Source organism: Rhinopithecus roxellana, chromosome 5 (assembly GCF_007565055.1).
Source record: "Rhinopithecus roxellana isolate Shanxi Qingling chromosome 5, ASM756505v1, whole genome shotgun sequence".
Taxonomy (NCBI): domain Eukaryota; kingdom Metazoa; phylum Chordata; class Mammalia; order Primates; family Cercopithecidae; genus Rhinopithecus; species Rhinopithecus roxellana.
Window position 1 is genome coordinate 28,531,190 of NC_044553.1, and position 27,963 is coordinate 28,559,152.

A 27,963-nucleotide genomic window follows, 5' to 3' on the forward strand; every position below is an offset into this window, starting at 1 on the left:
GCCTATATGCTTGTTTCAGGGACATCTAAACTCTCAAAGGATTTCTTACCTTTACTAAATACATTGAGAAGAATGCCAACCAGGGCCCTTTTGTGTACTGGGACATGTAGTCATGTGATTAAAACAGGGAACATGAACTCTGACTTTAAAATGTATTATAGGTACAAATGCTCTAAGCTAGGAAAGGTTTTCCACATCCACAGTCAATGATGGGAGCCTTTCATTCCCCAGAAATAACCCCTTTTTAGGCCATCAAAAAAGAATGCAACTGCCCCAGCTCATGATGTAATATCTTCATGAGCCCAGAGCACATACAAATCCTAAGAGAACTACCATAGTACCACGCTCATTCTTGGTACCAGAACAAATGAAACGTATTCTATCCTGCACACACCTGCCAGAGCAGGCCACTTTCCTCTTTTGGGAGATTTAAAAAGCTCCCCAAACTGTTATTACGCCCATCCCCAATACACAGAAAAAGGGGGAAAGGCTGTTTCCACTGCTCCATCTCTAAACAACTGTAAATGTCAGTACTCACAGTGGCACATTACAAACTAATAAACAGCGCACTTGAGGGCAAACCACATATTGAACTAATGAAGAGCTCACTGTGATTAGGAGTCGATCAAACATAGTAGCAGAACATAAGCACATTTTATCTGAATTTCATAATAAATATACATGCTGCAATAACATTAAAAAAAAATGGCAGCCTATTCCAAACCAGCAAGAACAATTTTGTGCAAATAGTGGGTCTTTGTGTGTTTGAACTCCCACCACCTAAGGGCAAACTCGATATGCATGCTAATGACCTACAGTTATCACATAAAAAAAGATGCTAAGGGATGTCAGAGTGAACATGAGGGAAAGACCCACTCTCCTTTAATTTTTTACAAATAAATTTAAACTATAAATTAGAAAAACACAAATAAACGTGAGTGGCTCTAACATTCAAATGAAGTAAATGAATTGTGTAGGAGATTAACCCCTTAAGTTTTTTTCTTTTATTTTTCTTGACCAGCTTTTAGATGATGGTGATGGTTTATCTCCCTGTTCTTGGCAGCCTGGAAAGAATGGCATGCAGGGGTTGCTGCCCAAGCCTCCGTGCTCCTGGGGAGTCCTGCATTAGAGGAAGCAGCTGCACGATCTGCTGTGCAGTGGGGTTGTCATGGGGAGAACCCTCTCTGGCCTCTCCTGGTGCAGGCTCCACGCTGTCAGTGAGGCTCACCTCACGAAGATCTTCAGACAGAGGGAGGAGGGGATCTGAGATCAGTGCGAGCCTCCCCTGCTCCTGCCTGCCCATCCCGCCTGAGCGCTCTACTCACCACCCTGCTTGTCAGCACACCCAGGCTCCTGGGGGTTTGGGGCTCCTAGAGCGGGCTCATCAGCAGGGTTCTGGGCAGCGGCCAGGAATCTGTCGTGCCCCTCATTGTGGTCTCCCACACACCACAACACCTCTCCCTGCAGCTCCAGAAGGTTCACCCGGAGGGAGGGGTGCTTAGCTGCCATGCTAGTGCTGGTGCCCAAGTTCACCCCCATCTCCACTCCCACCCCCACAGAGATGTTGCACACCCTACTTGCATCTCCTGGTCCTGGGCCAGCCTGCTGATGACCTCCTCTCCCAGTGCCACATTTTGGCACTGCCCCCTGGCTGATGTACTTTCCTGTGGGGAGACACAGCTCAGAGGCTGGGGTCCCTCTGATGGCCCAGCAGCTCCCCCTGCCATACCCTGGCCTCCCGCTCACTTATGGTGTCTGTCCTGAGAGGTGGATGAATCGAAGCTCTAGTTACTCCACCGGCTCCTTCAGGTCCACTTTGTCCTCCATAAAGTCACTCTGGAGCCAAAATAATGGGGTCACATCTCAAGAACCACCTGCCTTGCCCCGCCCACACTGTTCTTGGCCCATGCCAGGACCTACTCAGCTGCACCTTCTCCATGGCCCCCTGCAGGGCTCGGTGGGTTGCCCCACACACAGACTCACCCCCAGTCCCTGGGGTCCTCTGGGATGAAGCCACTGGGTGAGCCAGGGGCTGGCAGCACACCCTTTGCTCTTCCTGGGCACTGGCTCCCACGTCATTGAAAAATGCCACCTGAAGCAAGAGGTGAGTATTCTTGTAGGGACACACATAGAACAAGCGGGGCAGGGAGGTGGAGTGCAGCCCCTTCCCTTGGGGCTCAGAGTGTGCACCTGTTGGTCACAGGTGAAATGGTGTTTGATCACTGGCTCCCGGAAGGAGTGAAAGTCCACAGAAATCAGAAGGCGGGGAAACCAAGAACATAAAGGGATCTGGGAGGGACCACCGAGGAAGGTGACAAAGTAGGGGCAGGGAAAGTCAGGCTCACCTGGCCTCCAGGCTCTCCAGGTCCCCTGGGATGTTCAGCATGGGCCGAGGCGCCTCCTCCTCCTCCTCACTGTCCAGATGTCCTCCTCCATATCCTCTAGGGGGTGGCCAGAGGGGTCCTCAGACAACCCAACAAGGGAAGTACTGGGGGCCCACCTCTGCCCCCACCCTCATTGTGTAACCCTGAATCAGCCCATTCCCAGAGAGGAATGAGCTGTTCTTTATTTTTACTTTTAAGAACCAAGATCTGGCCGGGCGCGGTGGCTCAAGCCTGTAATCTCAGCACTTTGGGAGGCCGAGACGGGTGGATCATGAGGTCAGGAGATCAAGACCATCCTGGCTAACCCGGTGAAACCCCGTCTCTACTAAAAAATACAAAAAACTAGCCAGGCGAGGTGGCGAGCGCCTGTAGTCCCAGCTACTCGGGAGGCTGAGGCAAGAGAATGGCGTAAACCCGAGAGGCGGAGCTTGCAGTGAGCTGAGATCCGGCCACTGCACTCCAGGCTGGGCGACAGAGCGAGACTCTGTCTCAAAAAAAAAAAAAAAAAAAAGAAGAAGAAGAACCAAGATCTTACCATATTGCCCAGGCACAGTCCCACTACCGATTGGTGCAGGAGTCCTGACCTGGTCCCTTTCTGACCTGGGCCAGTTCTCCTGTCCTTAGGCAACCTGATGGCCTCCTGCTCCCAGGAGGTCACCATATTGATACCGAACTTAGCACGGACACCCGGTTGGCATAATGACCAGCTGTCTTAAAGGTCTCTTCCAACTCCTCAATCCTATGCTGCTAACAGTCCCCCTTTCCTCCCAGGACTCTCGCCTCTTCCTCCGAGTGGTCTCCCCTACCTTCCCCAGGGAGAGCCATGAGGCTCAACTGGGCTTTAGCTCCTGCTTCTGCTGGCTCGTAGCTTCCAGGTGCTCCTAAGAGGCCAGGAAAGAGGGTGAGAAGGCACAGAGGTTGCCAGGTTGTCCCTCTCGGGGCCCTGTCCTCAGCAACTCCCTCCCCTGCGTCTCCTGCAACTTTTGGCAGGCCATCTTAGCCACTGCTTTGCCCTGAGCTTCCTGCTGCTGCAGCTGGTCCAGGAGCTGGGTCTGCAGCAGTAACTGCCTGTTCAGCACCTCCTTCTCAGAGGTCAGCTGCTGATAAGTGGCCACCTGCTGCTAAGCGACCACATACTGCTGCAGGTGACACAGGTACTGGTCTCCCTACTGCTGCAGACTCTGAGCCTCTTGGCTCTTCGGCTCCACCTGCAGGAAGACCCTGGGCATGAGGGCATTTGGTAGCTGGCTTCCAGATTTGTGGCCCATTAATAGGGTAGCAAGGGCACTGTGGGGCTCTGTGGCCTCCCCCAGGCCCCTAGTCCCTTGCTCCAGGCCTAAGAGACTGCCTTCCTTGCCTAGAACCCCATGCATCCTTCCTCAGCCTCAAATCTCACATCCTTTTCCCCACCATTTAAACTGTAGGCCACAGACTGGTGGAATAGCAAGGAGAGCCAACCACCATCTGCTAAGTGTACTACATGCCTACTGTTTCCATGTGTTATCTCATTTAATCCTGAGCACCTCTGCAAGGAAAACGCTAACTTCCTTTTTAAGTTAAAGAAACACAGATGTAGAGATGCAAGGTAGTTGAATGATAACCAGTGGAACTGAGGCCGGAATCCAGTTTGAATCTAAGGAGCTTCTGGTTTATCCGTTTGGTTTTGTTTTGAGACAGTGTCACTCTGTGTCCCAGGCTGGAGTGCAGTGGTGCAATCTCAGCTCACTGCGAACTCCACCTCCTGGGCTCAAATGATTCTCATGTCTCAGCCTCCTGAGTAGCTGGGATTACAGGCATGCACCACCAGGCCTGGCTAATTATTATTATTATTTTTGAAATTGTAGTAGAGATGAGGTTTTGCCATGTTGGCCAGGCTGGGCTCAAACTCCTGACCTTTCTCATGCCTCAGCTTCCCAAAGTGCTGGGATTACAGGCATGAGCCACCACACCCGACATAAGGAGCCTTTTTTTTGTTTTGTTTTGTGTTTTTTTGAGGCAGAGTCTCACTCTGTTGCCCAGGCTGGAGTGCAGTGGCTGGATCTCAGCTCACTGCAAACTCTGCCTCCCGGGTTTACGCCATTCTCCTGCCTCAGCTTCCCCAGTAGCTGGGACTACAGGTGCCTGCCACCTCGCCTGGCTAGTTATTTGTATTTTTTAGTAGAGATGGGGTTTCACTGTGTTAGCCAGGATGGTCTCGATCTCCTGACCTGGTGATCCGCCCATCTCGGCCTCCCAAAGTGCTGGGATTACAGGCTTGAGCCACCGCACCCGGCCAACCTCTTATACCACTGTCTCTTCCCCTGTGACTCGAGGGTTCCATGCCTCTAGCTGGGATAATGATGTCCAGACCTGGGGGGAGCCCAGGGCTCCCCACCTCTAAAACTCAGAGGGCAGGAAGCAAGAAACAGTCATAGAACTGCTCTGGAGATTGCTGGGGTCACCTGCCCCCAGGCTGCAGCTGCCTCTGACCTGGCACCTCCCCTCCCCAGATGCTGGTGCCCACCTTTCAGCTCTTTCAGCTCGCCCAGCTTCTTCAGCTCCTTTACTTGCTGCTCCCACTGCAGTGCACTCTTGTTCTCATTGTTCTGGACAGAGAGGAGCAATCATTGGCCACCCACTATAGCTGGAGACCCCAGAACTTGGTGTCTGCCTCCCATAGCACCGGGAAGGGTGGAGGCAGGTTAGAAAAATCATCCCCTCTCTCCCACAGCCATCAGAGCAGGGCTGTGGCTCATAGGTGCCTTTAGAGGTACCATTTCACGTGAGGGCTACAATGCCCCATTTTACAGGTGGGGAAACAAAGGCCTGGAGGGCTAGGGAAGAGGGCAGGCTCCCCAGGTGTGGCAACCCACCAGCTCCTCAAGCTGCTGTGTGGCTACGCCTGCTGCTCATAGAGGGCTTCCCACCCCAGCTCCAGCATCCTCTCCAGCTCCCGCAGCCTCTCCAGCTCCCGCAGTGTCTCCTGCTCCCACAGCCTCTGATCCTGCTCCCGCAGCCTCTCCTGTTCCAGCAGCTCCTCCACTTGGTCCAGCAGTTGCTCCTCCTCCAGCAGCCTCTTCTGCTCCTCCTGTCGCCTCTCCCGTTCCAAAAGCTTCTCCACCTGCTCCAGCAGCCTCTCCTGCTCCCGCAGTCTCTCATCCTGCTCCCACAACCTCTCCTGTTCCAACAGTTCCTCCACCTGGTCCAGCAGCCTCCCCTGGTCCAGCAGCCTCTCCTGTTCCTCCTGCCACCTCTCCTGTTCCAATAGCTTCTCCACCTGCTCCAACAGCCTCTCCTGCTCTGGCAGCCTCTCCTCCTCCCGCAGCCTCTCATCCTGCTCCCGCAGCCTCTCCTCTTCCAGCAGCTTCTCTACCTGGTTCAGCAGCCTCTCATGCTCTAGCAGCTTCTCCTCCTCCTCCTCCCGTCTCTCCCGTTCCAACTTCTTCACCTCCTCCAGCAGCCTCTCCTGCTCTGGCAGCCACTCCTGCTCCCATAGCCTCTCCTCCTGCTCATGTATCCTCTTCTCCTGCCCAGATAGCCTCTCCTCCTGCTCATGTAGCTTCTCCTCCTGCTCACGTATCCTCTCCTCCTGCTCACGCAGCCTCTCCTCCTGTCTCCTATTCAGGAGATTCAACATCTGATTGTTTTCCACCTCGGCCTGGAGCTGTCTTCCCAGGCTCTCCAGCTCCTTCCTTAGGTGTTTGGTCTCATCTTGTAGCTGCTCCACCTCAGAGGGCCCCGCTGGTGGATCTGGGGCCCAGGATTCAGCTGAGAAAGGAAGCAGACAATAAGGGCCTCTGGATTCTAAAAAAAAAAAAAAAAAAAAAAAAAAAAAAAAAATCCTCCCATTGGTGCAGAGCTCCTCCTCTCAGGTTTCCCAAACTTGGCCTCACTGCTAATGATTCCTCGCACCCAGATGGTAGCCAATCCTCCAAGCCACTTTCAGATGGAGAGCACTGTGGGTGGCTGACAATGGGCACTACCCCCTCTTTGCTGATGGGGACACCAAGTCTCAAGCAGATGACAAGGCTTGCAGTCTCCTGGCACAGACCTCTCTCCCTCTGCCTCAAAGCCCTTCCATCCACCCACCTCCCTGGGGCATTCTAAGCCACCCCCACAGCCCTCTGATGCCAGTCCTGCTCCCAGGTCATGCCAGCCCCATCTTACCCCTCTGGTGTTTGAGTTTGAACAAGCTCCTCCCAAGCTTCTGTACCCGATATATCTCATGCTTCTTCTCCTCCTTCAATGTGTGAACCTGCCCAAAGCACAGGGTGAAAGGGCCCTGGTGATAGGGGCTGGTGAACCTCTAGAGACAGAGTTTGAGAAAGGTCCCCCCATTCTGCCAGCTTACGATTTAGAAAGGTGCGTTCATTCAACATCTACTGAGCACCCACAGGCCAGTTATGGTTCTTCACAGCAGAGATATAAGACAGAAAAGGACAGACAGGAGCCCTTGGTCCTGAGGTTTCCATTCCAGGGTCCTTTAAATCTCGGACTCCCAGAGCTAACAGAGACCTTTGATACTCTCTACCTCCTCCAGAAACAGGAGCCCAAGGAGGAGAGAAGGCTTGTCCAGACTCAAAAAGCAAATTAGGGACTGAGTCAGGGCAGAAATACGGGCCCCTGACAACCAGCCAGGCTAGTGCTTCCCTGAGAGGCAACCCCAGGGCATGTGTGGCAAGGACTCAAACAGGGGTGTCTGGAGAAGAGAGTCAGCAAAGAGGGCAGTGCAGAAGAGCCATGCTGCACGTTCTGTGCTCTGGGGTCCATCCAGGTGAGGCCTGCATGCCCCACCTCCCCATTTACCCTTGGCACCAGGGGCCCCTAGACCCTTTCTTCAGGGCCCCAAGGGGAAAGGAGTCCAGGATTGACAGCGTGGAATCAGCGGACCCCACTGGACTCTTCCCAGTGAATTGATGTTTCCAATGAGTTGACTGATAACTGCAGAGCTTTGAGTGCGGGGCTCCTGCTAGTTCTTGGTACTGGCTCTGAGGTGCATGCAGAGAGGAGGAGTTGGACGAGGATTGTGGGGAGTGGTAGAGAGAACACTCATTAGGGCTGGGGAGGGGTGTGTGGGCTGTCTCAGCTGGCAGAGGGGCAACTAGCCCCTGCTGTGGGAGGTGGTTGGAGGGCTGGCCTGCAGGGTCACTGAACCTCGGCCCAGGGCCTCTTACTTGCAGATCTTTCAGGGTAATAGATGACACAGGCCCCTCCCCATAGACACCTGTTGCTGACTACAAGAGATGAGAGTGCACATGGAAATGTTCTGTCCCCCCTCAGTGTCTAAGCCCTCTGAATTCCTTTCTTCCCCATCAACTGACAAAGGTTTCTTTTCTGCCTATCTTGCACCCTTTGTCCCATAACTCCTTTGTGCCAACTTCTCTCATGGTTTTTATCTCCCCATGATCCCACCCTGGGATCCTTTCAGTAAATCCTAAAGGGACAGCCTGATGGCAAGTGGCTCTTCTCATTGGCCTGGCTTCCCCTTGAGACTGGGGATGAGAAAAATCAAACAGCAATGACCATTTCCTGGGTGTCCTGGGTGTTTACAGCAGGCCATGTACTAAGGATTCTCATAAAAGCAACAATAACAAATCTCATTTAAACTTCACAAATGGAAGTAAAAAACTCCCACCTCTATTATACAGATGTGAAAAGAGAGGCCTGAAAACCTCAAGCAACTTGCTCTAAATCATATCCTAATTAATCCCTAATCAATCATTAACAGATGGAGAGGCAGGATTCAAACTCAGAATTCTTAACCAGTACCCAACAGTCCATCCACAATCTTAACAATTATTCTCTACTGCCCCTTGGACCCCGTCCCCAGGAGCCTGGCCAGACAAGACTCACATCCCCAGGTGAGCGGTAACCACCAGAAGCGGCTGTGTCAGGGCTACTGCCATTGATTTTCTTTTTCCTGTTAGCTCCTACTGGAACACCAGGGCTCTTCCTCTGCCAATATTCTTTTAACTGTGGGAAAGAAGAGCAGTAACATTCATGAGAACTATCAGTCCCTACAGCCACATCCTCCTTTAGAGTTTTGACAAAATACTCTTATACACCATCTGATTTAATGCCACCACCAACTGTACAAGGTGTTGTCACAATCCTTTAGTGACTGAGAGGGATTGATATCAGGGCTAGAAAAAAAAAAAAAAAAAAAAAAAAAAAACAACAGCAAAAGAAATAGTTAATACTGGAACTTAAGCTCAGTCTTCTGACTCCAAGCTCTGGGGTTTTGTCATGAATCAGTAGCTGCCAGGGACCAAAAGCAGAGGCAGAGTTAGAACAGTAAGCATGAAGCAGGCAGGAACTGTATGCCGTGTGGTTTAGAGTCATACATCCTCACACGTCTGTTAATGTGAAGAAGTGCACCAGTACCTCTCACACTTTCATATCAATGTGTCCTCACGGCAGAAGGCAGCTTTTTTGTTAAATCTGGGAATTTTTCAGAAAGAGGACAACCCAAGCCTGATTTCAGAGAGAAGTCTGGTATATACTTCGAAACCTATGTGACTGTCATCCCTAAGGACATTAATGTTTTATCTCAAGAGAATCAAGCGAAAAAGATGCTTCAGAAAGATGTCCCACATTCATCCTGTGGCACTCAAAGTACCCCAGGGTTGAGATGATATGAGCAAGATTCAGGCTGTCCAGTTTAGTTTCCCAAGATCTACTCCACTGAAGATGAGCTAATCTCACTTCAGAGACCACTGACTGAAGGGTGGTCTGGTCCCAGAGCTGTAGAGAACTCAGAAAAGAATGTTAAGGTCTCTCTGCAAAGTAGAAGCCTGGGAGAAAACCAAACCAAACCCGTTCTCCCATGGCCACCCAGAGATACTGTCAACGTTTTGAGCACACAGGGGAAGTGCAGGCTTTTCCCACTGTCAATGTCTATGTTAAGGGAGTAAGGCAGTCTGAAACCTCTTGCTCCTGGGTCCCATAGTGCCCATTCCCCTTCCAACTGGAAATTTGTGCTGTGACCAGAGGATCCGGAAATGGGGTGAGAAAACTTAGGGAATTGGGTTGTAAGATGAAAGGCTGGTCTTGCAGCAGTAATGACAGTTCCTAGGGGGACTGTGACATCACCACATTCCACTCCTCCCAGGGGAGGGGATCACATCAGCGTGATGCCCATGTCGCCACTCCGTGATGGGGGAGGGAAACACAGGGTTCAGACCCAGGTCCTTGGAGACGCCAGCCCAAGGAGCCCAGGGAGGTCGAGCTTGGGAGAGCAGGAGGGGAGGGCAGAGTCTGCAGTAGGGAGCCCCGGGAGTCACCAGCCTAAAGTCACCCAGGGACGACTGGCGAGGGTGGGGCCTGGGGCTGGGGGACCCAGGTCCTGGGAGACGCAAGCCCAAAGAGCCCAGGGAGGTTGGGCTTGGGGCGGCAGGAGCTGAGGGCCGCGTATGGAGCGGGGAGCCCCAGAAGCCGCCCGCCCAAAGTCACCCTGGGGTAAAGATTGGCAAGGGAGGGACTGGGCTGCTTGCTGAAGGGGTGGGGCTGACTGACAAGAATTTGGTGGGGGGAGTCCAGAGTCGCTGGTGCTGGGGGGCCCAGTCCGGTATGCCTCAGGAGTAGTTTGGACTCTGGCAATGGTCTTGTCATTGGAGGGGATCTGTGACTACGCTGGGGGCTATGATCTGGAGCGTTTTACCTTTTTCTTGGCTGCGGTGAATTTTCCCTGTCGTGTTTTTTCTGACATCATGGAGTGCGGAGGGAGGCGGGGTTGGGGTCACATCAGCGAAATCCCAGTGAGCACGGCTGAATGCCTCCAGTCACCTACCAGGTCGCTGTGCAACTGAGTCAGAGGAGGCGTAACCAGGGCCCCACTAGAACTCAGAAGAGGGGCGTGGCCTTAATGTTCCAAGCCCATTGGTCAGTGAGAAAGATGAAAGGGAAACGAGGTGTGGCCAGGCAGCAGGGTGTCCAGAGCGACCTGTGGCATCACAAGGAAAGCTGCCCATGCAGCTGCTGTCCCCGCCCAGTCACAGAGAGGGGAGGGGGCCGCCCACTCGGAGAGGGGAGGGGCTGGCTTTTGCTTTAAAAGCTTTCAAACTGTAAAAAATAAACTTAAAAAACTATACATGTGTATACTTTATATATATGTGTGTCTGTGTGTGTGTATCCATGTTTTCCTCCAGAGCGGTCTTCATTATCCAGCTTCTATGCAAAGTCTATGATTTTGGCCTATATTTTTCATCTTCAAATGGAGTACAAGAATTACCAGTATCACCTTAACTGAGACACAGATCTTAGAAAAATGGAAAATCCATAGCATGCTTGATGACTAATGAAGCAGACTATAGTACCAACATTCCAATAAGACAAACTAATCACAATGATTTCACTTTTTTGGAAGAACATTTCTCTTATTCTCCTACATTACGAAGATTTTTTGTTTTTTAAATGTGAAACCTGTCTAATATCTTTAAAAACACAAAGCTTTTGGGCCAGGTGTGGTGGCTCACGCCTGTAATGCCATCACTTTGGGAGGCCGAGGTGGGTGGATCGTCTGAGGTCAGGAGTTCAAGACCAACCTGACCAACATGATGAAACCCTGTCTGTACTAAAAATACAAAAACTAGCCAGGTGTGATGGTGGGTGCCTGTAATCCCAGCTATTTGGGAGGCTGAGGCAGGAGAATTACTTGAACCCAGGAGACGGAGGTTGCAGTGAGCCAAGCTCATGCCACTGCACTTCAGCCTGGATGACAGAGCAAGACTCCATCTCAAAAGATGTAAAATAAAACAAAATAAAATAGAAAATAAGGAAGAACACAGAGCTTTCAATTTAATAAGCACTTAAAGCTCTCTACTGGTTTAAGAGAAATACAAGTCCCATTATTCTAGAATCACCTGGCCTCTCTAAGCCTTGCAAATGAAACTGAATTTCTCACTCGACACTGTGGTTTGCAATCATGAAAACCAATAATTATGTTATGTCACTGTGCACTGCTTGTTACCTGAATTCCACACTAGGCTGGGATCATGGGTTGAATCTTTCATGATTTTCTCCATAACCTGTGTGCTTCTTATCTCAGACCAAACTAAACTTTTTTCTAGAGTTCTACAATTTACAGTTAATAGACAAGAGTGGTTCTCAAAATGTAGTCTATGGACTAGCAGAACCAGCAGCACCTCAGATCTTTTTATAAGTGCAAATTCTCAGGCCCCATCCTGGACCTGGTGAATCAGAAACTTTGGAGTAGGGCTCAGCAGTCTGTGCTGCAGTAGTCCCTTGAAGTGTTCCAGAACCTCCAGCATACGGCAGGTAGAAAAGTATGTTTCCTTCTGTAGGTCCAAAGCCAGATATACCATATGTTCTGCCTTGTCATGCAACAATGACATGCAATTAAAAGACATAAATCTCCTTCCTACACCCACCCTGTATCCAATGTCTTTTATTTTTGTGAGTTCAATAAGAAAACAAGTGGCAATCAGAGATTTAGTCTAAAAGATATATTTGCAAGTGTCAGTTCTCATCCAGGCTAATCTAATACAAAACCACTGACATCCTTTTACATCTCAAGTTTTAAAAAAGCATCTTCACAATGTGAGACTCAGGCACACTAGCAGTTCTATAATAAAACACCAAGTAGATTGGAATTTCCAACCTTACTAGAGAAGAAAAGTGGAATCACTGGCTATATTTCCAAATTGCATTCAACAGGAAATTCAAGTTTTGAATTTTTTTTCACCGTCATACTTCCAAGTTATTAGAATTAAACCAGAGTACGCCATTCTTTCAAAGCCTCTAGCCAGGCAAAGTTTTACTGTATTATTTCTTGCTTTCAATGGATATAAAGCAGATTCCTGGTAGGCACATTTTGTATTCCTGCAAAGATGCAGAACAAAACAGTTCCATCTGTTCAACATTGAAACAAAAGTCCTATAAACCTTGGATGGTGAGTGTAATACTTCAGCATTAGCCCCAAAGCCTCAATTATGAAAAGATACCAAGAACACCACTAGCAATCAAAACTAAACTCTCGGCCAGGAGCAGTAGTTCACGCCTGTAATCCCAGCACTTTGGCAAGCCAAGGTGGGAGGATTGCTCGAAGTCAGAAGTTCAAGACTAGCCTGGGCAGCAATAGCAAATTCATGTCTTCACAAAAAGTTTTAAAAATTAGCTGGGTGTGGTGGCACACAGCTGTAGTCCTAGCTACTTGGTAGGCTGAGGTGGGAAAATTGCTTGAGCCCAGGAGTTCGAGGCTGCAGTAGCCATGATTATGGCACTGCACTCCAGCCTGGGTGACAGAATGAAACTTAGATCATTATATTTTCTCCTGCTCCTGTTTACACTAAAATCACTCAGTTAAAAGGCTTTCAAATTTGGCAGGATAAAAATTAAGTGAAATGTGACTTTGGAGGTTGGCTGGTGAAAGAAAGAAAAGAGAGAAAGAAGGAAAGAAGGAAGGAAGGAGGGAGGGAGGGAACAAGGAAAGAGAAAGAAAGGAAAGGAAGAAAGAGAGAGGGAAAGAGAGAAAGAAAGAGGGAAAGAAAGAAAGAAAGAAAAAGAGAAAGAAAGAGGAAAGAAGACAGAAAGAAGGGGAGAGAGAAAGAGAGAGGGAAAAAGGGAGAAAAAAACAAAGTGAGAACGGCAAGGAAGGAAGGAAGCAAGGAAGAAGGAGAAGGAAAGAAAGAATGATGAAAGAGAGAAAGAAAGAAAGGAGGAAAAAAGAAAGGAAAGCAAAGGGAAGGGAAGGGAAGGGAAGGGAAGGAAAGGGAAGGAAAGGGAAGGGAAGGGAAGGGAAGGGAAGGGAAGGGCAGTGAAGGGAAGGGAAGTGAAAAGAAAAGAAAAGAAGTATGAAAAAATGAAATGACAAATTACTTACTGGGAGAAAGTTTTTGTAACCTCATTGACACATAAAAGTTTTACATCCTTAGTCTATAAAGAAATCTTTAAAATTACTAAGAAAAACAAAACAAAAAACGAAACAAACAAACAAACAAACAAAAAAAACAAATGATTTTCAACCGAGAAAAGGCAATGGAGAAAGTGGCACTTCTCATGAGAATAAAAATGACCAATGGTATACAAAAAGATTCAAAAGCACTAGAAATCAAAGAAATGTCATGAAAACAATGAGATTTTCTGTATAAAGGCAGGAAAGATGACAAATGGAAGGGGGAACCTGGAGCTCTGTCCTTGTTGGTGGGAGTATAACCTGAGTCACTTTTCCTGGAGGATAATTTGAAAATTTTGATTAAAAACTCTAAAAACTATTTTCCTCCAGAAATTCTACTTCTATGAATTCAATCCAAAAATGTTTGGTCAAGTCCATTAAAATGTATATATAGGAAAATTCACCTCTGGGGTGGCAATGATTAACTTAATATACATCCAGCTGTTAAAAATGATGATGCCAGGATATATTGACTGCCACAGAAATATGCCCAAAATATAGTACGTGACAAAAATATTATGATTCTACCTTTAAAAAGGTTTATATGCATAAAAACTTATAAAAAGCAACAAACCAGAATGTTTTGAGTGGCAAATTAAAGATTTTTCTTAATATTTGTCATTCAAATTATTACAAAAGGAATGACTTCCTATACAATCAGGGAGAATTGCTATTTTCATGTATCTGTATTTAAATCTCTTTTCTTTTTCTTAGTTTTTCTGCTGTATGTTTCCCATGTAGGTTCCCGTGTAGGTCAGAATCCCTGCCTCTTGAGGTAAATCAGCCCATTTTTGGGAAGTGCACTACATAACACCGCCCCGTCTTCCTTTTAAGAGATCTGGAGACATTTTTATTTCAAATTGTTTTATTGTTCTCAGATTTTTTTAATATATGAAATTGAGGAAAAGACAAAGGAAAGGCTGACATCCTGGGGCTACTCTTCCAATTTTTGCTGCTATTTTTATGTATTAATATTCATGGTACTAAAAAGATGAGCAGCCCCTTAGATCCTTTGTTCTTATCTCTTTCTCATTATCCTACTTCATTTCTTCATTCACTTATTTTTAAAAGGGTCATGTGTACAAATACATAGTTCACAACATTTTAAAATATAACTATTTATGAATGTATGTGGCAAAATCCAATTCACAGTCTTATTCTCCTTCCACAGCCAAACGCTTTTAACTGGTTCCTTATATATCATTTCAGAATTTATCTTTGCAAATACACATGTATATTCTTATTCTACTCTTCTCTCTCAACACAAAAAGTAGCATACAATTCATGCTATGCCATTCCTTGTTCCTTTTATAACACTCACACTATATATGTGAGTTTTTCTACATGAGTACAGAGGTCTTTCTCATTCTTCTTTACAACTGCACAAGTATTCATCGTTAGGATGTACCACAGTTTACTTAACCAGTTCCCTGTTGGTGGACACTGAAGTCATCACTATCATACTATTAGTAAAAATAATGCCAAGCAAAACCACCTACACACACCGAGTTCATTTCTGAATCTGCCTTTGATGAAGCCTCTGTTTGAATCACCACAAGGTCACAAGGCTGAAATGTTAGCCCCCTTTTTAGTTTTCATTACGTACAGCAGGATGTAGCAAAAGACTCCCTTGGGCAAAGCAAATGTGCTCTTTGGGGATTTACTTCACAACAATAAATGGATAAACAGAACACCAAGGAGAAATCTTTCTATTTAAGCATGCACATGTATGTGTATAATACACATACATGCATAGAAAGTATACAATAAATCCATCAAAGCATTAAGCATTGTCTCAGTATGGTGGATCTGTGGAGTGCTTTGTAGACAGCCCTCCTTGCCTGTCAATTCTAGTTTCAAAAGAGTGAATATGTACTATTTTTGCAATATAAAATTTCAAAAAATGTTAACTCAAATTAAGGTGGATACATTCCTTCTGTCTCTCCTATATTTGTAATCCCAGCTACTCAGGAGACCGAGGCAGAAGAATTGCTTGAACCTGGGAAGCAGAGGTTGCGGTGAGCTGAGATCGCACCATTGCACTCCATCTTTGGCGACAGAGCGAGACTTCATCTCAAAAAAAAAAAAATTCAGCTTAAATAATACCTTCTCTGAGAAGTCTTTGTATCTTCCTATTCTTTCAGTAAGAGTCAAAAATTCCTCAACTCTTGAAACATTTGTGCCTCTATTATTATGTATCAGTCACTGAACTGAGTGCCTAGGATAGAAAGAAGAAACTGTAGACCCTTCCTTTATGGAGCTCATGATCTAGTATGGAAAACAGCCATATGAAGAAATAACTACAGTATAGGTCCTCAGAGCTCAAAACGTATCCTAAATACTGCTAAATTAATATTCTGTGAGGTTTTGAAAGTACTAGGGCCTGAGACAATATCGCTGTTGGATGAATTTCCATCCAGGTGAACATTGGGCCCTCATCATCAAAGGTGATATGTGTGTGCCTCTTCCTTGCAACCCACCAGGGCCTAACATATCATATCGCCACTGTTGAAATTAGGAAACAGGCTCAGAAGTCCAAGAGCTTGACCCAAGCAACTCAGCTGTTAGGTAGCAGAACCAGGTCGGTATGATTCTTCAATATCCTGCCAGTTACATGGGCAAGTGGCCTCAAAATCAACAAAACACAAGTATGGATTGACATGCATCAGTGGAGAGAGGCTGAAAAGGAAGAGTTTATACACAAGAATAGAAGAGAAATGCTCTAGAAGAGAAATGTTCTAGAAGTATGTCTTTGGATGTGAAGTACAAGGGGACACATCAGGTTTCACCTTGGTCAAGTGAATCTATAATTCCAACCTGGGCCTCACCCCGGAGCTCCACTCTTAGTTATCTCTTTTTATTATCTAATATAAAATCTGCAGGGCAGAACGTAATCTCTAGGTTGTTCACCACAAATTAAAGCAGAGTCTGGTTTATAGTAAGTACTTAATAAATACATGAACTATCAAAGAAGCGAAAGAAACATTCCACACTCTTGGGGGAAGGGATTACCATGAAGGAGACCCTAGCAATCACTTACAAATACAGTTGACCCTCATTATTTGTGGATCCCACATTTGCAAATTTGCTTACTTGCTGAAATGTCTTTGTAATCCCCAAATTAATACCTATGGAGGTTTCAAGGTGATTCATGGATATGCACATAGTAGTGAAAATTCTGTCACTCCTTGCACACGTCCCAAGCTAAGGTCAAATAAGGTGACCCTCGGTCTTGTTTCAGCTCTCACACAAATATGACCCGAGGACAGAGACAGTAGAGGGCAGTGTAGTGTGGTGCAGAAGCTGTGGCTCTGGGGCCAACTGGACGGGGTCTGAATCTTAACTCTGGCACCTGTTAGTGGAGCGGCCTCAAGCAAATCACTTAACACTTCTGTACTCCCCTTATTCTCTTGGAAAGAAAAAAAATCAATCTATCAGGATGAGTGGTTTTTAGGAATTAAGATTATAACCTATGTGAGATATGTACATATGTACATATTTACCCTGGAAACAACGGCTTAGTATTTGATTAATTCAGTGTTCCAGGCAACTTTATAGAATATTGCTACTGCAAATAATAAGAATTGACTGTAATCATTTATAAAGAAAGAACAGAGATGTAGACGAAACAATTATTTGGATGAGCTAGAGGCAGGCTTCAAGAAGCTTTTGAAGAAACAGAACTTCACCAGACACATAAGGTGTGGAAAAAGCTTGCAAGGAGAGAGAACGGTGCCTACAGAGAGAGGTCTAGATGGTGGAAAAAAACAGGTAGGTTCAGGAAGCGGCATTTAGGAAGTCTAGAGCAGTAGAAGATGAGGCCAGAACACGGTGCCACAGCACTTCTCTGCACCCTGTATACACCCTGTACTGCAGAACCTCACTCTTTACATTGAATTCTTGGTTTCTAGTTCTCTCTTCCATTGATCTCTAAGCCCCTCAAGATCAAGGTCTCTAAGAGTAAGTCATAGGTACAGTCCTCTAAATTTGCAAACAAGTTATTATTAAACACAGATACACCCAAAAAGACTACAAAAATAACATCGGATTTCAACTGCAGTCATAGCAGTTCACAACTGGTATAGATTTGCAATTTGTCCATGATTTTTCTCTGAGGACTGCTGTAACTCTGTCATAAACCTTTTTGTTGTTTTAGACACCCAGACATTTGTTAGAATGTCTGGGAAAAACATTCTAAAAGAGCCACAAAGATCTTGGTCTTTTTAGAGAAAATGATTGATGGGTTGATTGACTGAGATGGGGTCTCATTATATAGCCCAGGCTGGTCTGAAACTCCTAGGTTCAAGCAATCCTCCTGACTCAGCCTCCCAAGTGGCTGGAATTACAGGCACACACCACTACGCTGGGCTCTAGTGTGATGTATTAACGAGGCTTAAACATACGGTCCATTAGACAAGGCTGCCACCTCAGACTAAAGATTTCTTTTAATTCACTCTAATAGACTTATTTCTCTATATGCAAGATAGAATTTTACCATAGTAAAACACAAAGAAGCATATTGACATACATATATGTTACAAACAGGATAAGGAAAGTAGTATAATTGTCTCCACAAAAGCTTGCAAAACCCTGGCCAAAACACAGTAAACAGGATGCTAAACTCACAGCTTACATTTCTCCACTGAGACCTAGGAAAAACAATGCCAGTTTTTGTGCAGTCACAAAACTAAGCACTGTGAGAATTTGCAAGATTTGGTAAACTTGTATATTCTCCCCACCCTGATACACAAGTAGCCAAAGGAGTCTATCAGTCTTACCCGAACAAAGGAGGTTCAATCTCCAACCTCCAAAATGAAACCCTCACTGCCCAATATCTGAATTTATGTTTTCAAACATGTAAAATCTTAATCAAAACTAAAAGTAGTGCATTAGCTTTTCCCTCATAAAATTCTTGGTATAATTTTGCTTAGGCATGACACACTTCGTACTATTATCTAAAAACATAGGGATAGAACCAACATTACTAGAAACCAAACAAATATACTATGAAAGTGAAAAGGAAATAGGGAGTGTTGTTTTTAAACCAATTCAGTGCTGTTATTCTCCACTGATAGATTGGGTGTGATCAAACCACATCGTGCTGTACAGCTAAGGATGTCCTATATTTTATGACAAAGTAGGGTAACAAATTATTTATCGAGGACCTGTTGGGTACACAGAGGCATGCTAGAAGCTGTAAAAGACTTCATTCTTGCCCTCAAGAAACTTTCAAGGTTGAACACAGCCTGATAGAAGGTAGTCAAAAAGCAAATACTTCCAGGACTATCCATCACAACTACCTTAGGTATCTACTTTACCCTTCTACAAGTCTCTGAGTATTTCCAGGCCCCCTTTACTATCTCCAGTGGACTCTATGGCTCAACATTCTACAGCCACAAGCTTTCATGGTCTTCACATTATTATTCATTATTATTGAATCTACATTTCTCTGTATCTGCCTCATTTGCCAATTAAAACTCCACTTTGCATCCAACCACCACTTTGGCTTTGGAACCGCCACCTGATATTGACACTTCGTAGATGTAATATGACTATACTTATATGCCTCTATCTACTGATGAGGATCCTACCCTTTTAGTATAAACAGTGCCATTGACTTCCAATCAATTACTTTTGATAATTCCCAAAGTATTGGATAATATCTGATAATACTCCCAAAAGAAATAATGAGCGATGTTCTCTCAAATATATGTATAATCAAATGTGAAATGGAGGAGAAGATGCGGAGGACCTTAGACTCAGAGACTGTATTCAGACCTTTGTAGTGGCATTTGTTTGACATAATTATGGATTTAAAAAACAAGTAAATTTGTCATCAATTCAGTCTGAAATTTATAGAGGCTTTTGTTGGTGAGAAATATATTTTATGTATAATCATTTACCCATGGGAATTCTTTTGATTAATGTTATCTGTTAAAGTCTTCAGTTCACAATATTTCCACTGTTAACAGTATATATCTCTTTGGAGCTGATCTGGAGAATTCGAGGACCACGTGCTAATTGCGAGTTGATGTTATTCTGGTAGGACAGTTGAATTGGCTTTGGGTTGCGGGGAGTTGGAATTTTAAGGCGGGTCTGAGTCTAGAGATCTTGCCACTGACTTTTGGGAAGTCTGTTGATTGTGCCTTTGGAAGTGCCTTTAAATGCCTTACAGAAAGCTGGGCACCATGGCCCATGACTGTAATCCCAGCACTTTGGGGGACCGAGGTGGCTGGATCATTTGAAGTCAAGAGCTCGAGACCAGCCTACAAGGTAAAACTTTGTCTCTCCTAAAAATACAAAAAATTAGCCAGGCGTGGTGCCACATACCTGTAGTCCCAGCTACTCAGGAGGCTGAGGCAGGAGAATCACCTGAACCTGGGAGTTGGAGGTTGCATGAGCCGAGATTGTGCTGCTGCATTCCAGCCTGGGTGACAGAACAAGACTCTATCTCAAAAAAATAAATAAAATTAAATAAATAAATTAATTAATTAATGGAGTACATGTTATGACCGTTCTGTACCTTTCCAACAGGGTAACAGTAACATCACAGAACATCCTTGGGGCATTGTTTCTATAAGTTTGGGGTTATTAACAGTTACCAGGTTAAAAATGTAATAAATACATGTAATAGAGGTAACAAATTAATAAATAAGTTTGAGAAACGCTTGGTAAATTCAACAGGACTTCTCAGAACAATGAATTTATATGGCCATGATTGTGGTTTTTTTTTTTTTTCAAGGAGCATTTGCAAGATTCTATAGTATACCAGTTCGGGAACTGTTGGTGTAAGAATCAGGGTAATTAAGATTTCACCTATTCCAGGCAGAGGTTGTCACTATGTTCAAGCAATTGTTCTTAGTCTTTGGTCTTTGCATATATCAGCAAATTAACAAGCAAAAATATCAGAATTGGGCCTTGGCTCAGGCCTAACAAATCAGAATATCTGAAAAGTGTGGGCGTGGATAAGCTTCTGGGTGATTCCATGTACTCCAGAGACTGAAAACCACTCAATTACAATAGGCCTTCTCACCCCTTGCTAAATGACTCGTTAATCCTACTTGAGTATGCTTCTGTTTTGTTTTCTTGGGCCTGGTCCAGAGACTAGACTGTTGCTACAGTTAAGTTCAATTTTATCATTCTTCCCACAGTATCTGTATCCCGATTTTCAGATTCCATTTCATCAGTGGGACAAATTTATAGGTCAGTATAGGACAAGTTTTAAACATTAATGGAAAAGACATTGTATTATATTGATATCATCCTTCTAATCTGGCAGCCTTGAATTTAATTTAGAAAATGCCTCTATTTCTAATTTTACCTTGGTTTTGATACATTTTACTATTAGGGATCACATACATAATTTTCCTCTTTTTCTTGACTTCCTTGTCAACTAATATGTTTTTGAAAGCTTCTGGTTAACTTCTAATTACAGGTAAGTGTTGGTTTCTGTTTGCTTAACAAGCTCATTGTGGTTGGTTTTCTTTGAGACGGAGACTCGCTCTGTTGCCCAGGCTGGAGTGGGATGGCATGATCTTGGCTCACTGCCACCTCCACTTCCCTGGTTCAGGCAATTCCCATGCCTCAGCCTCCCCAGAAGCTGGGATTACAAGTGCCTGCCACCAAGCCCAGCTAATTTTTTATATTTTTAGGAGAGATGGGGCTTTACCATGTTGCCCAAGCTGGTCTCAAACTCCTGACCTCAGGTGATCCACCCAACTCAGCCTCCCAAAGTGCTGGGATTTTAGGCATGAGCCACCACATCTCGCCACTTCTCCCATTTTTTACAGAGTAGTCTTTTTGAACTTCTAAGAGCTCTTTAAAATAGTAAAGCACTGCCATAATGCTGTTAAAAACCTAAGATATAAAAAGGGTAGTAACATGCTTTTCTTAACATTAATGAAAAAGTGTTTTTTAATCAGTCCGTATTTTCACAAAAAGGACAAAAATAAAAGATTTAGAAACAAACTGTACATAGAAAGTACATATTCGCTGAAATTCCCAAGTGAGTGTGAAGGAGTCACTTTCAAAACCTACTGCCCGCCACCCAAAACACAAGGAGAAAATAAGAATGTTATCCTCTTCCATACTCAATCATCAGTAGCAAGGTACTCAAAGCCCAGTTTAAAGGAATGCTTCTGCAGATTCTTTACTGTACTGGAGATTTAGCCCTTTCTATTCTTCTAACTCACTGATTCCTACTTGTATATCTTTTTCTTTTTTAATTTTTAATTTTTTTTGAGACATAGTCTCACTGTCTCCAGTCTGGAGTACAGTGGTGCAATTTCAGCTTGCTGCAAGCTCCGCCTTCCCGGGTTCATGCCATTCTCCTGCCTCAGCCTCCTAAGTAGCTGGGACTACAGGTGCCTGCCACCACGCCAGGCTAATGTTTTGTATTTTTAGTAGAGATGGTGTTTCACTGTGGTAGCCAGGATAGTCTCAATCTCCTGACCTTGTGATCCGGCTGCCTCGGCCTCCCAAAGTGCTGGGATTACAGGCGTGAGCCACCACACCCAGCCTCTACTTATATATCTTTAATAATTTCCCCATTCTGCTTTCCATCAGGTTTTCTGATTGTCCTTTCTAAGAATGAGTTAGAGGCTTCATTCATTTTCATTCTTTTCTTAATGACATAAGGATTTTAAGGCAATGAATATTTCTCTGAGCTCTCCTCTAGTCACTAATCAGTAATGATTGCATTATTGCTATTCTCTACATATTTGGCAGTTTTAATTTTAAGTCCCTCTTTGACCTAAGGGCTGTTTGCATTAATTTTAAAATTGCACAAATCAACATTTGTTTTCTGGTTTTCTTACTAACTTATAGATTCAACTAAGATCAGAGAATGACATCTGTCCTTTTTCTACCTTTCAGTATTTGGGGTGATCTTCACTGAAAAAGACTAGCTTCTTGAATGTTCCAGATAGGAAGACAGAGGGAGAGGGAGAGAGAGGAATAGATAGAAGTTTTGTATTTTAACTATGATTCAATTCTAAGCATTCTGAAATTGCATTGTTTCTTAAACCACAAATTACAAGGGTGTTTGATTTCCAAATTCACATAGCTTTTTGTGAATCTCTTCATTATTGCCTTCTAACCTTAACTGCTTCATATTTAAATTATAAATTATATGGTGTGGGTGGTACCAATTGTTGTTAAATCTTCTGACTTGCTTTATGAATTAATATATAATTAATGTTTCTCCCACAGTCCACATATGCTTGAGAATAAAATAGAATATCTAATTATTGGGTACAAAGGTCTATATTTGTCCATTATACCATGTTCTTTCACTGGTTATTCAAATCTACATATGGGCATTCTGTGTTACTTATGGTAAGCAGGGTGTGCTGACATCTCCAAATATGATGGCAGACTTGTCAGTTTCTCCCTGTGGTTTAATCAGTTTTTCTTCTGTATTTTGAGGTTATTTTTACAGGTACCTAAAATATGAAAATTGCTACATCCTCCTAATTAACAGTCATTTAGTATCAAGTTCTTACTAATGCTTTCTGTTCCAAAATCCCTTTTTGTTTGATACTGAAGCTCCATCACTTGCTTTTGGTTAATGTATACTGGCATATCTTTATCACTCTCTCTCCTTTATAAAAACTTTCAATCTTTTCATATCTTCATATTTTAAATATGATGGATTAAATCAGCTGGATATTGTTTTCTTAGTTCCATCTGGCTAACTGGTAACTTTAGTCCATTTACACTTGTTGTGACTGATTTACGTGGATTTCCTTCTATCACCTTTAGAACTTCTATTTCTCTTTCTAATATAATTTTAATATCTCCTCCTAGGATTCCACTAAGACATATTTTAGACCTCATTCTGGACTTCCTCCTCCGACAACCCCACCAACTTCTGCCCTATCATCTGTCCTCATGTCCCTCTGTGTAACATACTGACTTACTTTTGGGAGATAATTGTCTAACCAATTAATTCTATCTTCTGATGTCTAATCCATCCACTGAGTTTCTTATTTCAACAATTACATTTTCTATTTCTTTATTTCATTTTATTCTGAGACAGAGTCTCACTCTGTCACCCAGGCTGGACTGCAGTGGCACACACCTGGAGCCTTATCCTCATAGGCTCAAGTGAATCTCCCACCTCAGCCTCCTGACTAGATAGGACTATAGGCACATGCTCCATATCCAGCTATTCTTTTTTTTTTTTTTTTTTTTTGGTGGTGTTGGGGTATTTTTTATAGAAATGAGTTCTCACCAATGTGCCCAGTTTTGTCTCCAGCTTCTGGTCTCATACCATCCTCCCACCTCAGCCTCCCAAAGAGTGCTGGGATTACAGGTGTGAGACACCATATTGAGCTATATATTTTGTTTCTGTAAGTTCTATTTCATGCATTTTCTTTTCAGGTCCTCCTCATCATTCCTGGCAGTCTTACTGGTTGCTCAATTTTATGAGTCCATCGTTTTTTTATATTAGGTTTCATGTGTAACTTTTTCTCACAATTCTAATATTTGAAGTCTGCATTCTGTATCTGATAATTCCAAAACCTATAGTCTTTGGGAAACATATTATTATTTCTAACAATTCTCAAATATGTTGGGTTGAGACTACTTGAATGCTATGATTTGACTGAATTCATATTTGCCTGCTTTTAATCTTTGGGAATCCTACAGGCTTAAGGTAGAGATGCTTTCCTACAAAAAGTATCTGTGTCTGCTTCTGATGAGAGTTGTCGGCACAACTAACATGAGACCACTTTACCACCATGCATAATCCTGACATTATCTTGGATTCTCTTGGAGAATCTCAGCATTACACAAGGTTCTCAAATTTGGCTCCCCAACCTTGCTCATTTATACACAGAAGACTAGACTGCTTAGTATAGGTGGTGATTCCCTTCCTCCTACCCTGGAAGAAACAAAACCAATCTATCATCTGAATGTGATCACAGATTAGGAAATTCTGAAGGTGAATAACTGGAGGCTGTGGGCAGCAGGGAAAGATGGGTGTCTTTCCTGACCAAAGAAATAGGTCAGAAGCTGCCCTAAAGGCTGTGTGCTGCAGCATTTCACTCTTTAGCTCAACTACCATTCCCTCCACAAGAGTGTGAATGGAAGCTTCTTAGAGCACCATGCTGTCTTAAAACAAAATGAAATTTTTGCTAAAAGTCATGGTCATGGTTAAAAAAGCAAAACAAAACAAAACAAAACACCTCTGGCTTTGGAAGGCTTTCTCAGTAATGTCCTAGAATTAAGGGTACAGGCTGCATTTCATGTTAACTAAACAGAAAACCAGCCTGACCAACATCCTTCTGCCCCATGGCTTGCTCTCAGCTACTCCTGGTTGGGCCTAGGGCAGCCAGCCTGTCTGGTTGCAATCCTCGCTCTGTTACCTGTGACCTTGGACAAGTTACCTACCTTTAGTTGCCTCATCCATATGATGCAGACATTAATAATACTCTCTTTTTAAGTTATTAAGAGGATTGGAAGAGCTAATAAAAAGTAAAAAATAAGAGCTAATAAAATGTAAGAAATAAAAAGACTTGGTAAGCATGGGCACAGAGGGAAAAAAAAAGTAAAAATAAGTAACTGAAAAGGCTAGTGCCTAGCACATAAAATTTCATCAGGAATTAATTCTATAACATGAACACAATTTTGCAAAACTTCAAAGTACATATAACTTTTACTAGGGTATATATACCAATAATAAATTTACAACTGTAGACATGTTTGTCTACACTAAATATAACAAAGACCAAACAATCAGACACTAAATCATTAAGTGATTATCAGTAAGTATGTTTAATTTTCTTATACTTCTATATTTTCTATAGATCATCTTTGTAACAGAAAGAAAACAAACTGAATGAAAATGAAATGAATAAAAAATAATTAAGACAGGAAGAAGGTTCACAAAGTAACATAAAATTTGTCTTAGGGTTTATATCAAATTCTTAATAAAAGTACCTTCTTTGCTCCAAGCTGCACGTTGGCTTTGTCTTTGACTCATTTGGCATTTATCTGCATGATGACTGATTCTATCGAGTAGGCACTGCTTCAGCCCTACAGGAAGAACAAAACATCTCTAGAACACCGCAGCATTCCTGATTCCCACTTGAGAAGGCCTAACAAAATAGCATATAACTTAACAGCAGCAGATCAGTGTTAAAAAGTCTGGAGTCAAGGGGAAAAAGTAAAATTGGAACATTTCCAGAATCTCACAAAAAACAATAAACCAATGTCCTAAGTGCCCAACATGACCAAATTAGAACCTTACATAAAGGTTACTGTTAATGTGTATCCTAGCAGGTAGTTCTGTCACACAGACTGCAGTGCAGTGGCAAAATCTTGGCTCTCTGCAAGCTCCTCCTCCCGGGTTCATGCCATTCTCCTGCCTAAGCCTCCCAAGATGCTGGGACTACAGGCGCCCGCCACCATGCCCAGCTAAATTTTGTATTTCTTTTTAGTAGAGATGGGGTTTCGACGTGTTAGCCAGGATGGTCTTGATCTCCTGACCTTGTGATCCGCTGGCCCGGGCCTCCCAAAGTGCTGGGATACCTTTTGCATTCTTGAAAGTAAGAGCTACAAAAAAAAAATGCTAAAATGTCTTTAAGATAACCTTCTACTCATGATCTAACTTACATAATCAAAACACTGTCTTGAGAGTGAAAATTGAGTATTATACGAAAATAATCACCTGTTTTGTGAGAGGTTCCATACATAATGCTCCTCCATCCAATAGATACCTTAAAAAGAAAAAAGGAAAGTTACAAAATTATCTTGAGAATTATTCCTGCTTAAACAATTTCTATGTGCCATTATTAAGAAAGTATGCACACAGTAAAGATAAGAAGAGAACATGCAAGTATGAACATACTTGTTAGGGATATAGGACTATGGGTAATTTAAAAATTCTAATGGTATTACTCTCATGTAATTGCTCTGAAATTCTAGTCAATTGTTTGAAATGGCTCTTAGAACAGAATACTTTGAAATTTTGATGATGTCAAAAACTAAGAACTTGGCCCTAAATATCCAAAGAATAGGGGCAGAAGAACCCGTTTCCTCAAATGGCATTTGAGTATTCTTTACAATGGAAACTTTTTCTCCCATCCTGTGATGGCCAAGAGTTGTTCCTCTGACAATGGCACTGACTTTACCCTCGCCAAAAAATGAACATCTGCATGGTTTCATGGTTCACATTTTTTTTTATCCATTCTGTTGAGAGAATCAAATGGTTCACAGCATGTGGCTCCTCTGTGGGACTCCTCAAGTCCTTTCTAGGTCTGAAGACTGTTCTCTGAATCAAAGACAACTTCTGGGGATGTACCAAATCTCCCATTAGAAAATTATTTAGATCAAGATATTTTAACCTTTTAACTCTTTCTCAAACAAAATAATTTCATTTCTCCTTTAATGTTATTTTAAATTTCAAAATACACAGATAGCATGCCTAAAATAAAATCAAGGGAATGATAGTTTTAGAACGAAAACTGTAGTAATTTTGAAAACACAAAAGCTAAGACCACTGATTAGATCTATGTGGACGCCAAGTCCACCACAAACTGTTCTGTCCTCCGGGTCTCTGCCCACATCTTTCCCTTGCCTGAGATTCCTTCTGCTTCCTACCTTTCCAAATGTTGTATTTCCCCCCTGCTCACTGCACCCTCTGCCTCCCTAGTTCAAGCGATTCTCCTGCCTCAGCCTCCAGAGTACCTGGGATTACCGATATGTGCCACCACATCTGGCCATTTTTTTTGTATTTTTGTTAGAGATGAGGTTTTGCCATCTTGGCCAGGCTGGTCTCAAACTCCTGACCTCAAGTGATCTGCTTGCCTCGGCCTCCCAAAGTGCTGGGGTTATAGGCACGTGCCACCGTGCCTGGCCCATGGTTATCACATGATAATCAATAGGGTACTTAGAGTTCTTAGTACTTTTAATTTCCTCTTATATAGCTGGTATTTGGTGTAATGAAAAACACTTTACACCCAATAAATCAGAAGATTTATTTGGGCAGGTCATAAGCTGACTTATTATTCAAATTATTCATCCAAATAATGAGAACCATAACACACTGTGGCAAAAAAGAATCAATGAAGAAACTATGTGAGAGATTTTAAAACTGAAAATGGCATGACTCATAACTTCATGTATTTGTCTCAATTCTAGGTGACATACTAAGATCATACACTTACATTCTTGGAATTCTTACAACAAAATGTTGAAAAGCTATACTGGTCCATTTTATAATCACATTTTAAAATGTTTTCATACATTCATCCTGAATTTGCAGATTTTTATCCAAATCCTTTCCTTGATCATTTTTTTCCCTCAAATTCTGAACAAAAAATGATCCGTTTTCCTTTCCTATGCTTATGGGAATATTCAGTCAACATACACAATTTTATAAACCAGCGCATAAAACTACAGCAGAATACTTATGTCTGTTCTCCCCATTCAGTAAGGGCTTCATTAAAAAGGCATTTTAACATTCAACCATGAAAAACAAAAGAACTATGGCTTGGAGGCTAGTAAAAGGCTGGTGTAGTGAGTAAGAGACTCAAAGGTTAAATATTTACTATTTATCAGTCTTGCGTTTATTTTACATACATAGTATTTGGCTGGGTTACCTAACACTGAACTTCCAAAACTGACCATGAGGTTTTATGTCAAGAGAAGTGCTTTTTATAGTAATTTTCCTGCCAAAACCAA

At 43.4% G+C, this 27,963-nt stretch overlaps 1 protein-coding gene across 1 annotated transcript; it reads right to left on the reverse strand.

Annotated features, from left to right (window-relative positions):
• Positions 1-1,133: 1,133 nt before the first annotated feature.
• On the reverse strand, positions 1,134-26,445 carry LOC104682116 (golgin subfamily A member 6-like protein 4). The gene is made up of 12 exons (XM_030930796.1): positions 26,412-26,445; positions 25,219-25,250; positions 8,217-8,336; positions 6,531-6,618; positions 5,237-6,131; positions 4,888-4,969; positions 3,191-3,265; positions 2,346-2,441; positions 1,984-2,092; positions 1,747-1,836; positions 1,578-1,664; positions 1,134-1,239 (listed from the first exon to the last, which is right to left on the reverse strand). The coding sequence occupies exons 1-5, from the start codon at positions 26,443-26,445 to the stop codon at positions 5,260-5,262; spliced, it is 1,146 nt and encodes a 381-aa protein (XP_030786656.1). The 3' UTR covers positions 1,134-1,239; positions 1,578-1,664; positions 1,747-1,836; positions 1,984-2,092; positions 2,346-2,441; positions 3,191-3,265; positions 4,888-4,969; positions 5,237-5,259.
• Between the last annotated feature and the right edge of the window lie 1,518 nt (positions 26,446-27,963).